The sequence below is a fragment of the Mandrillus leucophaeus genome, unplaced genomic scaffold (assembly GCF_000951045.1).
Source record: "Mandrillus leucophaeus isolate KB7577 unplaced genomic scaffold, Mleu.le_1.0 Scaffold777, whole genome shotgun sequence".
NCBI lineage: Eukaryota > Metazoa > Chordata > Mammalia > Primates > Cercopithecidae > Mandrillus > Mandrillus leucophaeus.
The window spans coordinates 635,516-649,253 of NW_012108441.1; the positions used below are offsets into that span (position 1 = coordinate 635,516).

At 45.6% G+C, this 13,738-nt stretch overlaps 1 protein-coding gene across 2 annotated transcripts in view; it reads right to left on the reverse strand.

Moving 5' to 3' along the window:
* The window catches only part of CLCN4 (chloride channel, voltage-sensitive 4), an 81,132-nt gene that overhangs the window by 16,025 nt on the left and 51,369 nt on the right, over nt 1–13,738 (reverse strand). For both annotated transcript variants that reach the window (XM_011966832.1, XM_011966833.1), the window contains 4 exons: nt 12,741–13,286; nt 9,193–9,379; nt 7,779–8,177; nt 994–1,210 (listed from right to left, as the gene is read on the reverse strand). In XM_011966832.1, the coding sequence (XP_011822222.1) occupies nt 994–1,210; nt 7,779–8,177; nt 9,193–9,379; nt 12,741–13,286 (1,349 nt within the window). The remainder of the gene's footprint in view (nt 1–993; nt 1,211–7,778; nt 8,178–9,192; nt 9,380–12,740; nt 13,287–13,738) is intronic.

Consider the following 13,738-nt stretch of genomic DNA (forward strand, 5'->3'; position numbering starts at 1 on the left):
CCACCATGCCCAGCTATTTTTTTGTATTTTTAGTAGAGACGGGGTTTCACTGTGTTAGCCAGGATGGTCTCAATCTCCTGACCTCGTGATCTACCTGCCCCGGCCTCCCAAAGTGCTGGGATTACAGGCGTGAGCCACTGCGCCCGGCAATATCCCTGTATTTCTTAACCATTTAACTAATGTGTAACATGGTACTACCACTCTTCTTTTTACAAGACAGGGTCTCGCTCTGTTGCTGAGGCTGGAGTGCAGTGGTGCAATCCTAGGACACTGCAGCCTTGGATGTCTGGGCTCAAGTGATCCTCCTGCCTCAGCCTCCCGAGTTACTGGGACTATGAGCACACCTGGCTGATCTTATAAAAATGTATTTGTAGAGATAAGGTCTTGCCACTCAGGCTGGTCTCGAACTCCTGGGCTCAAGTGATCCTCTGCCTCAGACTCCCGAAGTGCTGAGATTACAGGCACGAGCCATTCATGGCACCTGGCTTGCTACTACCATTCTTATTACATTCTCACCTCTTTTATGTCATGTATCACTGATGAAGTTTTTGACTGTTGTGTACCTAACCCCATTTTTCCCAGAAGTCCCGTGGTTTGCATGGATCACTTTTTGCATAGTGCTGTGATTTTGAGGACCGCATATATCATGTTATAGCAGAACCTCCTCCCTAAGCCAAGTGTCACATGTGGCGGGGGGGGGGTAGAAAAGCAACGCCAACCCCTTCTCCTGTGGCTCTGCCCCTTTTTACTCAACCTCCCTCAGCCCAGGCAGCAGTCCAAACTGGACCGCCCCCTTCCCTGGCTATACGGCTGCCCAGCCCTAAGTCCCAAGCCCCCTGTACATTTCCTTCTCAGCACATTCACCACAGCTTACTGCCATTCTCTTTGAAGGACTGTTCCACCCTGTGGCCCTCCACATCCTTCAGGGCTGAGACCATGTCTCACTCATCTTTTTCTCCCTAGGTCACTCTGGCCACATGTCCGGCTACTCACCCACTCCGCGTCACCAGGCACTGCCGGAGCCCCAGTTTCCGGAAGATATCCACCACTGTTTCCATTGGGGTATGGTCTGTGACTGTAAATGGGCTGAGGTTCAGGATGCGCCTCAGCTTCAGGGGATGTGGGCTGTTGGCCGGCAGCTCGGGGGGTTCCTCCGTGAAGTACATGATGGAATTGCTCACAATGCCCTCCTGCCTCTGTCTGGCGTTCTCTAGAATGGGGTGAGCAGGAACAATAAGCCACACAAAAATCCCTTGCTGAGCAACTCCCCATCCCACACTCACACACAGCATCTAGAATCCCACAGAAAAGAGGTTCGGAGGATGAACCACACATTCTTAATAAGGGGCTTTAGCCAAACATCTGTGGAATTGGCATCTCTCTGCAGCTAATGCTGTGTGAGGGTCCCCTGCTGTGACCGGATCATTTGTTGCCAAAGTCTGGCAATATGGGCCTGACCCAGATGGCCCCTTTGGGGACATTCACTGCTTCCCCCCAGACTCCAGGCACCCCAAACAGCCCAGGGCCCTCCATTCTGGCTTTCCTTATGCTCCTTCACCTCATCATGGGCTGGAGTTTGACGTGACAAGAAACTTACTTAGCTGCCCGATGACCTTAATACATTGTTTTTCTTTTTACGAACTAACTTATAACTGGCCCAAATGGCATTATGAATCCTGGGAGGAACAAGAAATCAATACGGCCAGCCCAGGCTCACAGCCCAGAAATGCAGCTCAATCCCAAATGCGACCCTTGGGTCCAAAGAAACAACCCCAGAAAAGCTGCATCCCCCCACCCCCCCACCACCCTTTGGATCTCCTGTCTTAAAAATGGGCCATTTTGTGGATCTCTCAAAGAAAGATAGTAAAACTGTTATGGTAGCAATTAGCCTATTTCTGTCTGTAGAAAAAGCCATGTGAAAGAAAGTTGAAGAAAAGTAGGGTAACAGGAACTCATTAGAAATACAGCTTAACGCGGTGCTAGAAACCCAGGCTATTTTAAGTCACACATGAAATAAATCCATTGGTCTCAAGATATTTCTCCAAGGCGATTTTCCTTCTGTTGGAATTTTAATCTTTCTTTTGGTTCATGGGAAAAGGTTAGGGAAAATGTACAGCAAGGCTTGCTTTAAAATGGATCCTGGTTTCCATAATACATTTCTTGCCTTCTCAAAGACTACTACTCACCTATATTGTTCTTTCAAAAATAAAATTCTAACTGCCTCCTCTAAGGCCATTTAGTGCAATAGAGTACTCTAATGGAAAACTGGCAGCATTTGGGGTCAGGCTGAGTCTGAAAAAGGGTCTCTGTTTAAAAGAGGAACAGAGGGCCTGCTGGGCAAATGCCTTCACATTATATGGGTCAGGTTAAATCAAGTTACATCAAATGGGGTATGATTCTGCCACAAATATCAGACGACTTTGATGCACAACATGTTTTCAAACGTAGACTGTTTGATATATACTACGTACTTCTCTCCTAAACCAAGATGTTTCTGTCCTTACCCACTAAGACAGGGAGGCAACTGGCAACACATACTTATTTGCTCATTTCCATAGACCAGCCGATTCTCTTAAAGTCCCACTAACAGGATTTCCATCAATTTCAACCACTGAGTGAATGTCAGGATTGGATCAAGCCGCAAACCCCAATCAAGAGTTGATGACACGGATTTACTGAACCCCTTCTTAAACCAAATACAACTTAATAAATGGTTCATCCACTTGCTACAATAAAATAAATAACATGCTTATATCTCCTTTGAACCTACTGATTGGGTTAGAAGCCCTGATTCTAACAGCTACTAGCTCAATGAACTCTTGCTCACCAGTGCACTCCCAGTGCCTGGACAATGCCTAGCACATAGTAGACACAAAACAGATATTTGTCAAATGCGCATATGAATGAATGAATGAGTAGGTCTACTAAATGTCAGTGTATCTGGTTCTGCTTGCCACATAAAACTGAACCTATCTCACATAGGAGGCATCAGGAAGGAAAGCCCACAAGGTATTTACCGCCAAGCAAAAATATAGGCATCAGCTAGAGTCAGAGCCAGAGGCCTAAGCTATACACCTTGCTATTCCCACAGTGGCGACTGCTACTTTCCTCAGAAAGGTTCTGCTAGGCCACTTTGGAACTCTATTACAGACTTACAGGAGGCTTCAAACTTTGTGGGTAGAGGTGCTAGGAACAGGCAAAAGCCTATGAATGGAAGGAGAACCAGCAAGAAAGCTCTTTGTAATTCTCTACTAAGTGAAACATCTACTCTCAGTTTGGACCAGAAATCATCAAACACCAAAATGCCTGCATGTAAGTTCACAGAGGGCAGAGGCAGTGTGCTGTCATCCCTGGACTCTGAGCTTCTAGGATGGTATCAGCACATGGTGGACACTTAAGAAATATTTCCTGTGTGAAAGGATAAACCAACTAACTCCTCACCCAAGGGATGAGCCAGTGCTACAAGAAAAGAGACCCACAGACCCCAGGAACACTTGGGAGTCTGTGTTGAAGAAGAAACCAAAACAATACAACCGAAAATGCATCTTCTTAAAAGAGCTAAAAGACAAAAAGGAAATTCACTAAATATCAATCATGTCTTCTTTGGTGATAAGAATGTAGGTAGCTTTTTAAATGTTTCCTTTTGCTTCTGATTTCCCCAATATTTGGAGTGTGTATTATTTTCACTTTGAAAAAGTGTAATAAACTTCATTTTTAAATGTTTTAAAAATAAACTGTCTTTAAAACTGTCTTTAATGTAGGAGGTTTGCCATATATTCTACTAGAATGAGTCTCAGTGTCCACAGCTCTTGAAAAACAATGTCCATTTTAGGCCAGGCACAGTGGCTCATGCCTGTAATCCCAGCACTTTGGGAGGCTGAGGTTGGCGGATCACTTAAGGTCAGGAGTTCGAGACCAGCCTGGTCAACGTGGTGAAACTCTGTCTCTACTAAAAATACAAAAATTAGCCATGCATGGTGGCATGTGCCTGTAGTCCCATCTACTCGGGAGTCTGAGGCAAGAGAATTGCTTGAATCTGGGAGGTGGATGCTGCAGTGAGCCGAGATGGCGCCACTGCACTCCAGCCTAGGAAACATTGCAAGACTTAGTCAACAAAAAAAAAAAAAAAAAAAAAGGAGTGTACATTTTATGAGCACCTGCTAAGGTTACTCAACTTAACATTCCATTTCCTAGAAGCAATATGTTCACATGCCAGATGTAGAGATGGTAAATAATAAAGTGTGAGTAAGAGGAATTTCACAAACTATGTGATAGGCCAAGAAATTTTTCAAAATTGGAAATAATCACATATTCGTTAGGCTATTGAGTGGCTTTAAAGCAATGGTTCTCAACTGGGAGCAATTCTGCCCCCACCCTCAGGGGACATTTGGCAATATCTAAAGACATTTTTGGTTATCACAATAGGAAAGGGCAAGCGCTCCTGGCATCCAGTGGGTGGAGCCCTGGGACGCTGCTCAACACCCGAGAGTGCACAAGACAGCCCCACCACAGAGAATCATCCAGCCCCAAATGTCAGCGGTGCTGAGGAGGAGCACTCCCACGTGAATTATGTTTTCAGGGAGGTAATAGTCTATCATCCTGTTAATTAAAAATGCTTAGCCAGGCATGCTGGTGCGAGTCTGTAGTCCTAGCTTCTCTGGAGGCTGAAGCAGGAGGACTGCTTGAGCCCAGGAGGTAGAGGCTACAGTGAGCTATGATCGCGCCACTGCACTCCAGCCTGGGTGAGAGAGTGAGACCCTGTCTCAAAAAAATTTTTTTAAATGCGTCCATAAGACAGATATAATTAATGAGATAGGTTAAAATGGAAAATTGAAAGCAACCACGAAAGTAGTACAAAGATAAGATAAAAAAGTAAAGACTATACAGAAGAAAAAGCAGATTATTTTACAAGTTATTGTCTGTCCACTAAAGCATGGAGAAGTCCCTCTATGTGTGTATGTATATACATAAACATCCCCAACAGAAAGATGTAGATGACACCACTGTTCTCCATGACCTAGTCCAGTAACTAACAGCCCTCCCGGGCAGAAACCTCTTTTCTCCCTTGTCTGACAGATCTGACACTTAACTTCTTGTTCAGTGCTAGATATATACCCCTTTCTGCAACTACGCATCTTCCACATACTGGAGAATAATTATTATTAGGTTGGTGCAAAAGTAATTGTGGTTTTTGCCATTGAAAGTAATGGCAAAAACCGCAATTACTTTTGTACCAGCCTAATAAATCATCCACCCGACCAAAAAAACCTGAGAGTTTCCTTAACTCTTCCCTGAAACTCTAACTTTCCACCCTTTAATCATCTCTGCGACTCTCCGCTGAGTCCTCTTTGAACCCTACTTAACTTCAGAACTCAAGACAAGAAGCACCTGAGCCCTGCTGAGTACAGACGAGTCCTCATATTTGCAGAGCAACCAGAGGTAAAGGCCCATTTGCCAGGAACTTGGGCAAGAGTCGCATACGGCCCCACGTGCTAGTATGTGATGGTGAAGAGTCACGTTGCCCAGGTGGTGCTAACGAAGTGCTCTCTAACAAAGAAAACGCCAAGCTTTGGCATTTCAAAACATAACAAAACATTTTCAGCTCCATGTGAGCAGTTGCTACAATTTTTAAACATGATATGTAAGAAAAATCCTTATTTACCTCACTTACCTTTCTTTTCTGATCCATACTATCTCGGATCTGTCTATAATCTTTGCTCCCAATTCCTCTAGGAAGTGAAATTGGCATGGGATAGTGTCTAGCTAAATGCTGTCCTATTTCTATACTCATAAAATGGCACAAGATTCCTCAAATACAGGTCATGCACCTGTATTTCTCCACCAGAGTACAGGGACTCTTCTATTTCCACAGGCCAAAAAAAACAGCTTTTCTGATTCCTCAGAGCAAAACACTGCTTCCCTTTGCACAAACCATGTAAATAGTACCTTCTATATTATTATCGGTCTGATTGAAAGCATATAGGTAGTATTTACACCGTGTGGTGCCTCTTCAGACATTCCAAACATAGCTTCTAGAAGAGTACTTGGTTGGTAAGCTTAAATTTCTTCTCTAACCGGTTGATGACAATTACTGCTTCCCACTTGATTACAGTAATGGGTTTCAGCAAAATTAGTAAGCTGCCTCTTAGCAGGTGTGCCTGGAGCTATACAATAAAATAGATTCTGTGACATTTATTACCTTAGTTTTTAAATTTCAACCTTTGCTTAAAAGATTCTAGGGCATGAAAAACTTTTTAAAGGCTGCTGATTACAGTATTTTTAAACAAACCCAACCCTACTTAAACAACCTTAAAAAACCTCATTACTTATAAAGCAATATTTACACAAAGGCACCTACCTACCTGTTAAGCAACAGGACCTATAATAAGGAGAAGCATCGCTGAACACTTAAGCACAAACTTGCTACAGCGTCTAAAATACCAAATCAATTTTTGCTTTGGAGGAGGTAAAAATGTTTGAGTGTCAAGCTAAAATGGGAGAGGATAGCTTATCTAAACTTATTTTTATAAAGCCTTTGATGAAGATGCCTTAAAGATATTTTAAAGCTATGTAACATCGGGAAGAGGTTTAAGGGAGGTGCCTTGGAAACAGGAAACAAAGGATAGGGAGAGAGAGAAGCAAGCAGTTGCCTGGTGGAAATGTGTTCACAGTGGGCCATTCCAACATCAGACCAGGGAAAGTCCCATTGACAAGCTTCAAGAATACTCTGGAAGATATATAGTAAAACTGTCATGTGTGCATGGGAGCCATGCCATGGGCCCTGGTCTATCATGAGATGCTGGAATGTTGTACAGATCACAGAGCAAGGATGCTGAGCGTGCCCGTGGATGTGCTATGCTGGTCCTTGACCCTGCCACCTTGAGGCCTGGCAGGACTCTACCCCTCCAAGGCTCACAGCTCCTCCTTGCCTAGGGTCCCAGCAACTCACAACCAGACCTCTGGCCCTCAGTCGGCAGCCCTCGGCCCCCTCTTAGGAATTCTCCTACCTCCTGCTTACCCTTCTGTTGGAGCCATCCCCAGGCTGATGGGGCCCATGGGCTTGCTTCTCTGATCCACCTGTCTTTGGGACACCCTGACCTGGGCATCATCCCATACTCCCCTCCCCAACTCAACAGCCTGCCCCTCAGTGCAGCTGACTGTCATTCAAACACAAGAGGAAAATAATCTCATGCAATTGGTTCCAGCAATGTCTGCACATTTACCCACAAGGGCCTCTAACTGCGGAATCAGACATCATATCATAAAGTGAAGCAAAAGACTTGTGTGGTGGCAAGGGGTGTCTGGGGCAGAGAACTCACGATCTCAGCCGGATGGTTGGTTCACCTGAAAGTCTGAGACAGCTCAGCCCGGGCCACTCTAGGCTGTCGCCTCTCTTCCTTCTCAGCTTTAGCCAACAATTGCTGAAAGGCAGCAGCGGAGCAGGGCCAGGGAGCTGCTTGCAAACATGTAGTCACTTTCCAACTGAGAATGTCTACCCAAGACTTGGGTTTAAAGCCTTTTTCCTTACAGTGTGACGTGGGGACCAGCAATATTAGCATTAATGGGGAACTTGTGAGGGATGTAGTATCACGTCCCCCCCAAGACCTGCTCAATCAGAATCTGCTTTTGAGCCAGACCCTTGGGTGACCCAGAGACATGTGAAAGTTTGAGAGCCCCTGGCTTAATGCACATCACCTCAAAAATCTTGGATAATGTTAGGGGTACAAAGGATGACATTCGGCTCTTGGTGAAATGTGAGCTTCCCTCTCTTTACTCACTTATTGCGAGAATCAGTTCCCTCCTCTGGGCAAATCCAATGAGGCGCTCGGAGTCTCTGGAGACCACCACGGGGAAGCCGTTGTAGTCGGTCTCCTTTATGAGGGTCTCCACATCCTCGACAGTCATGCTGTCCTGCGTGAGCACCGACAGCGGTGGCTCTCCCCGCCGGGGCCGCATGACGTCGGTGGCCAGTGTGCGGTGAGTAAATTCGTCCTTCACGTCAAGGAAAGGGTACCCATTTAAGTGAATGTGGGCTTCGTAGATGCCTTCTTTCCCAAATGCATCAGCTACCCACTTGCTGGTCACAGCTGCCGCCATCAGAGGCACGATGTACTCCAGACCCCCCGTTAATTCAAACATGATGACCACCAATGATACCGTCATCCTGGTAACTCCACCTGCAACAGAGGGGAGGAGTAAAATTCCAAAGTGCAACCCGGGCAGCTCATGGAAACATGATTTGGGGAAAATGACAGACAGGCTGTAAATTCCCCTCACACCTGTTTCGAGCAGACACTCCCACATGCTTCCTGCACTGGGCCTCTGGAACCCAGGCCAGGCCCCGTCAAATGTGGCTTTGCACTAGGGAGCCTGAAGTTGAATCTCACTGGGGACTCTGCTCCAATGAGGGATCCTGGGTTGTCTATTCACCCTGGCCCACATAAGCTTTTTGGTGAGTGGATCCTACATGGGCTCTGCAAGCTTCTGACTAAGCAAGCATGGTGCTCTTCAAGAACCCCATAAACAGAACAGCACAGAAATTCTTAAGGACTATAGACAGGGGACAGACCCACCTTTGTGCCCCTGAATGATTAGGTGGAGAAGAGCCTTCTGCTAAACCAAGTTTTTTATTTACAGACAGTTCCTGACTTATGATGGTTCAACTTACAATTTTTCAACTTTCTGTGGTACAAAAGCAATATGCATTCAGTAGAAACCATGCCTCAAGTACACAGGCAACCATCTGTTTCTCACTTTCAGTACAGTATTCAATAAATTACAAGAGATATTCAACTTTATTATAAAATAGGCTTTGTGTTAGATGATTGTGCCTAGCTGTAGGTAAATGTAAGTGTTCTGAACATGTTTAAGGTAGGCTAAGTTACAACGTTTGGTAGATTAGGTGTATTCAATGCATTTTCAACTTATAATACTTTCAGTTTATGATGCATTTATCAGGATGTAAACCCCATCACAAGTTGAGGGCATCTGTTTGTGTGTGTGTGTGCATAGTGAGCAAGACATAAGCCTTGGTGCATTAAGCCATTGTGATTTAGGGGTTTACTTGTTATAGCCACACAACCCAGCCTATCCCCAGTAAAGAAAATGTTCAAGTCCATGTCTTCCTTCTTGGCAGTCCTCTAAGCCAGGTTAGTTCCCCGGTCCCCCTCCCTGCCCCACCCGTGGTCGTACCGAGGCAGGCCGCAGCTCCCACCATTGCGTAAAGCCCTGGCGTGACACAGTCTGCACCGGGTCTGCACCAGTTCCTGAAGATGATCCAGTCATGGTGATGGTAGGCCAGCTGCTCCACGCCAATTCCCACCATCCTGCCTGCTATCGCACCCACAGCCATGCTGGGGATGAAGAGGCCCGATGGGATCTTGAGGAGACACAGAGAAAAGCAACATGAGGGGAAAAGACTGAGTCCCCGCTTCACAACCCCCAGGAAACACATTCCCCCTCGAAGACAGGCTTGTATTTAGCTTCAGTCTTCAGAGGAGGTGCAACTCTGCAAAATAGGTCAGCTGGGGAAAGGTGGGACAAATGATTTGACCTGCTTAGTCAGTCATATCTACTGCAACTTAGAGAGAATGCAATTTTATACTTTGATTCCCTCTCTTTCAAAAGCTGGCTGGGTTCGCCTGCTGTGGATTAAAGAATAAGCCCCACTGCAAATAAAATTCAAAGTGAGCATGTGTCACTTGAGACACCACTTTCTCTCTCCCCTTGCCATGTCATTCAGAATGGCTTTTAAAATTAAATGTCAAGCCACAGCATGAAAACGGAAAAGAAGGGCCTGTGACTGCTCCCAGGTAAAATAAAGAAGCTGAATCCATCATTGCAGCTCCCTGGATCTTCCAGAAAGCACTTTAATGGCTCCCTGCCCTCTCTAGTAGGTGGTGGCTGAACACCTGTCAGAGAGAGACGAGGGAGGCAGTTCCCTCTTCCTAATGAAGTGCATTTTCCAATAAGTATTCTGAATATTTCCAAGCCAGGATAGGGGCAGCAAAGAAATACAATGTAAACTAAAACACCTTGGCACCAGTGTGTTCTCTACCCTGCTGGATGAAGATACATTTTAGTTTATCTAATGACCACACATGTGCTATAGAACATGCCTGACTCCCTGTGTTCACTGAAATGACATGTGACCACTGACCCTAGGCAGCAGCTGCAATGATGCCAGCCCCAGGTGGTCACCCATCTGAGGATGGAAGCAGAACTTTAACTTAATTCAAGTGAAGTTTGGACCCTTGGGTGTGATTTCTAGAGTTAGAACAGTCCTTAGGAAATTGTTCCTTTCTGAGCTTTCCCTTATTCTACATCATTTATATCCTTGTAACATCAAAGGAGACTTTTCTCAGCAAGCATCATAAAATGTTACCAGCATCTTCCTGAGACACAAAAACAAATCCCTTTGCTAGGAGATGACAGATCAGAGACAGCCAGCTGTTTAATAAGGTCCACCCATCCTTGTTCTTAAGGCCCAAATTCAGGTTTGTATTTGACCACTACAACACACTGAAGTAAACAACTTCTTAGACTTTATTTATTTATTTATTTATCTATCTATTTATTTATTTATTTGAGATGGAATATCGCTCTGTCGCCCAGGCCCGTGTGCAGTGGCATGATCTTGGCTCACTGCAGCCTCTGCTTCCTGCGTTCAAGTGATCCTTGTGCCTCAGCCTCCTGAGTAGCTGGGACCACAGGCATGTGTCACCATGCCCGGATAAGTTTTGTATTTTTAGAAGAAACGGGGTTTCACTATGTTAGCCAGGCTGGTCTTGAACTCCTAACCTCACGTGATCCACCCACCTTGGCCTCCCAAAGTGCTGGGATTACAGGCATGAGCCACCATGCCAGACCATTAGATTTAAAAAAAAAAAAAAAAAAGACAATTCAGGCTAGGTGTGATGGCTCACGCCTGTAATTCTAACACTTTGGGAGGCCAAGGCAGGCAGATCACTTGAGCCCAGGAGTTCCAGACCAGCCTGGCCAACATGGTGAGACTCCATCTCTACAAAAAATACAAAAATTATCCGGGTGTGGTGGCGCGTGTCTGTAGTCCCCATGGGCTGAAGCAGGAGGATCACTCGAGCCCAGAAGGTCGAGGCTGCTGTGACCCATGATTGTGCCACTGCACTCCAGCCTGGGCAACAGCGTGAGACCCTGTCTCCAAAAAAACAAAAGACAATTCAGGCAGGGCACAATGGCGCATGTGTATAATCCTAGCACTTTGGGAGGCCAAAGCAGGAGGATCACTGGAGCTCAGGGGTTTGAGACCAGCCTGGGAAACATAGGGAGACTGGGTCTCTTATTTTATATTTTTAATAAAAGCAAATGAAATTAAAAAGACAATTCATAGAAATACCACACAGAAAGCAATAGTAATGGAACACAAAAGGGGCTCTGGGGGACGGATAATGTTCTGCTTCTGATCCTGGGTGCTGGTTACACAAGTGTGTGTATGTTTTATGAAACTCCATCAAGCTGTACACTTCTCTATATGGACGATATACTCTAATAAAAGTTTCTTTAAGTAAGCAATGATAGCATTATTCATAATAGTCAAAAGGTGGAAACAACACAAATGTCCATCAAAGGATGAGTGGATAAACAAAATGTGGGATCTCCATAGAATGGAATATTATTCAGCCATAAAAATGAAGTAGTGGCACATGCTACAATGGGAATGAACCTAGAAAACATGGCGCTAAATGAAAAAAGCCAGTCACCAAAGGCCACAGATTATATGATGTCATTTATATGAAGTGTCCAAAATAGGCAAATCTAGAGACAGAACAGATTAGTGGTTGCCAGGGGCTAGGGGAGGGAAAAATGGGGAGTGATTGCTAATGGACACGAAATTTCCGCTTGGGAGATGAAAATGTTCTAAAGCTAAATACAGGTGTTGATTGCAACAAGGGAAAAGGGAAGGGAAGGGAAGGGAAGGGAAAAGGGAAAAGGGAAGGGAAGGGAAAAGGGAAGGGAAGGGAAAAGGGAAGGGAAGGGAGGAAGAAGGGAGGGAGGAAAAGAGGGAGGAAGCGGGGGAGGGAGGGAGGAGGAAAAGAAAGCATGTGCTGTCATCCACAGCTCTGCCCTTCAAAGACAATGTGTGCAAAGAGCCCCTGTCATGCCCAGCCCTGCCCAGACGGGGAACACACTCACTCTGTGCTCCTGTCATACCAGTGTGGTGCTCACCATAGTGTCAGAACTCCGGGTCTGCATCTCTTTCTCCCAGAGCTGTGTGCTCTGCAAGGGCAGCTTTGTTTGGGTTCTGTATCCCTCAGACTTAGCACAACGCCTAAGATACAGCTGATACTCAATGCATGTTTACTGAGCCAAACTGAGCCAGACCTGGGCTTTTTCCACCACCTGGCATCACTTGGCCATTGGCAGGAAACCTGTGGTCACCACCACCTGTTCTGGGAATGTGTGAGGTGGGTTTGATGCCTAGCTCTGTCTCTCTTAAGCTGTGGGTCTGATCAAGCCTCTTAAGATCTCAGAGCCTTAGTTTCCTCAGTTGTAAAATGGGATTAAAATCTCTATTTAATAAGCTTGTTTATTAAAAGTTGTTTCCTATTGATTAAAGGAATGTCAAGTGCCTGCAGGGCACATGAGAACATTCAAGAAAGGCCAGTTCCCCTTTTTTCCCACCACAATTTTATTTTAGAGAGTAGGGTGCTGTCCCCAGAAGGATATGGGTCCCCACCCCATCTTCCTTCCCTTTCACTTACCTTCATGCCAAAGGTAAATATGGTAACGACGATTTTGAAGATCAGTGCCAGGGCCAGCTGCCACATGGCCGTGTAAACACCAACACCAGCAGGCCGGTCTGGAATGTCATCCACAGGCCGAGTCATGTTGGGGTCGTTGATGTAGTCACAGAGCTGGGAAGACTCAAGGGCTCCACAGTCATTGAACAGCTCAGAAATGAGCTCGCTGGTGCTCTGGCGTGTGTAGGGATTGGGGTAGGCAATGATGGCAGTGATGGCGGTCACCACGATGACCTCCAGCACCGGGTACTTCCCCAGCCTGGTGGTCTTGCGCCTCCTGCACCAGGCGATGTTGCAGCGGATGAAGAGGGTTCCCCACAAGCCCCCAAAGACCCCAAGAAGGATGAAGGGGAAGAGTTCAGCCATGTACCAGGGTGTGTGATATTCCACATAAAAGAGAACAAGACGGCTATTCCCAAAGGGATTGATGGATCGCAGTGTAAAGGCTGCCACCAGGGCTGCGAAAAATGACCTCCACAAGGTCTTCAGGGGAAAGTAGTAACTGACCTGAGATGAAAAAGTAGAAAATTAGAGACTGGCCAGAGAAAGAGCTGCTCAGAGCCAGGCCCTCTGATTGGCATGAAAGTCACACTCTAAGTCCAAGAGTGAACACACTCATTCCATCAGCCTGGACTTAATATGACCAAAATGCATCAGCAAAGATCCTCAGAGGAATCTAACTATGTCTAGAAGTAGAATGGACACTAATTAAGGCGGGTTTTAGCTATATTTTTAAGAGGAAAGTATTTAATCATAATTCTGTTCATGGCACAGAGACTCCCCTAGAAGCAAATAAACCTCTGGAATGGATTCTACAGACAACAGAGTAGATCAGGGTTTGGAAAACTCTGGGCTGCAAGTCACATGCAGCCCAGTGAATGCATTTATATGGCACATGAGTTAAGAATGGTTTTTACATTTTTAATTGATTGAAAAAGGGGAAAAAATTCTTTTGATTT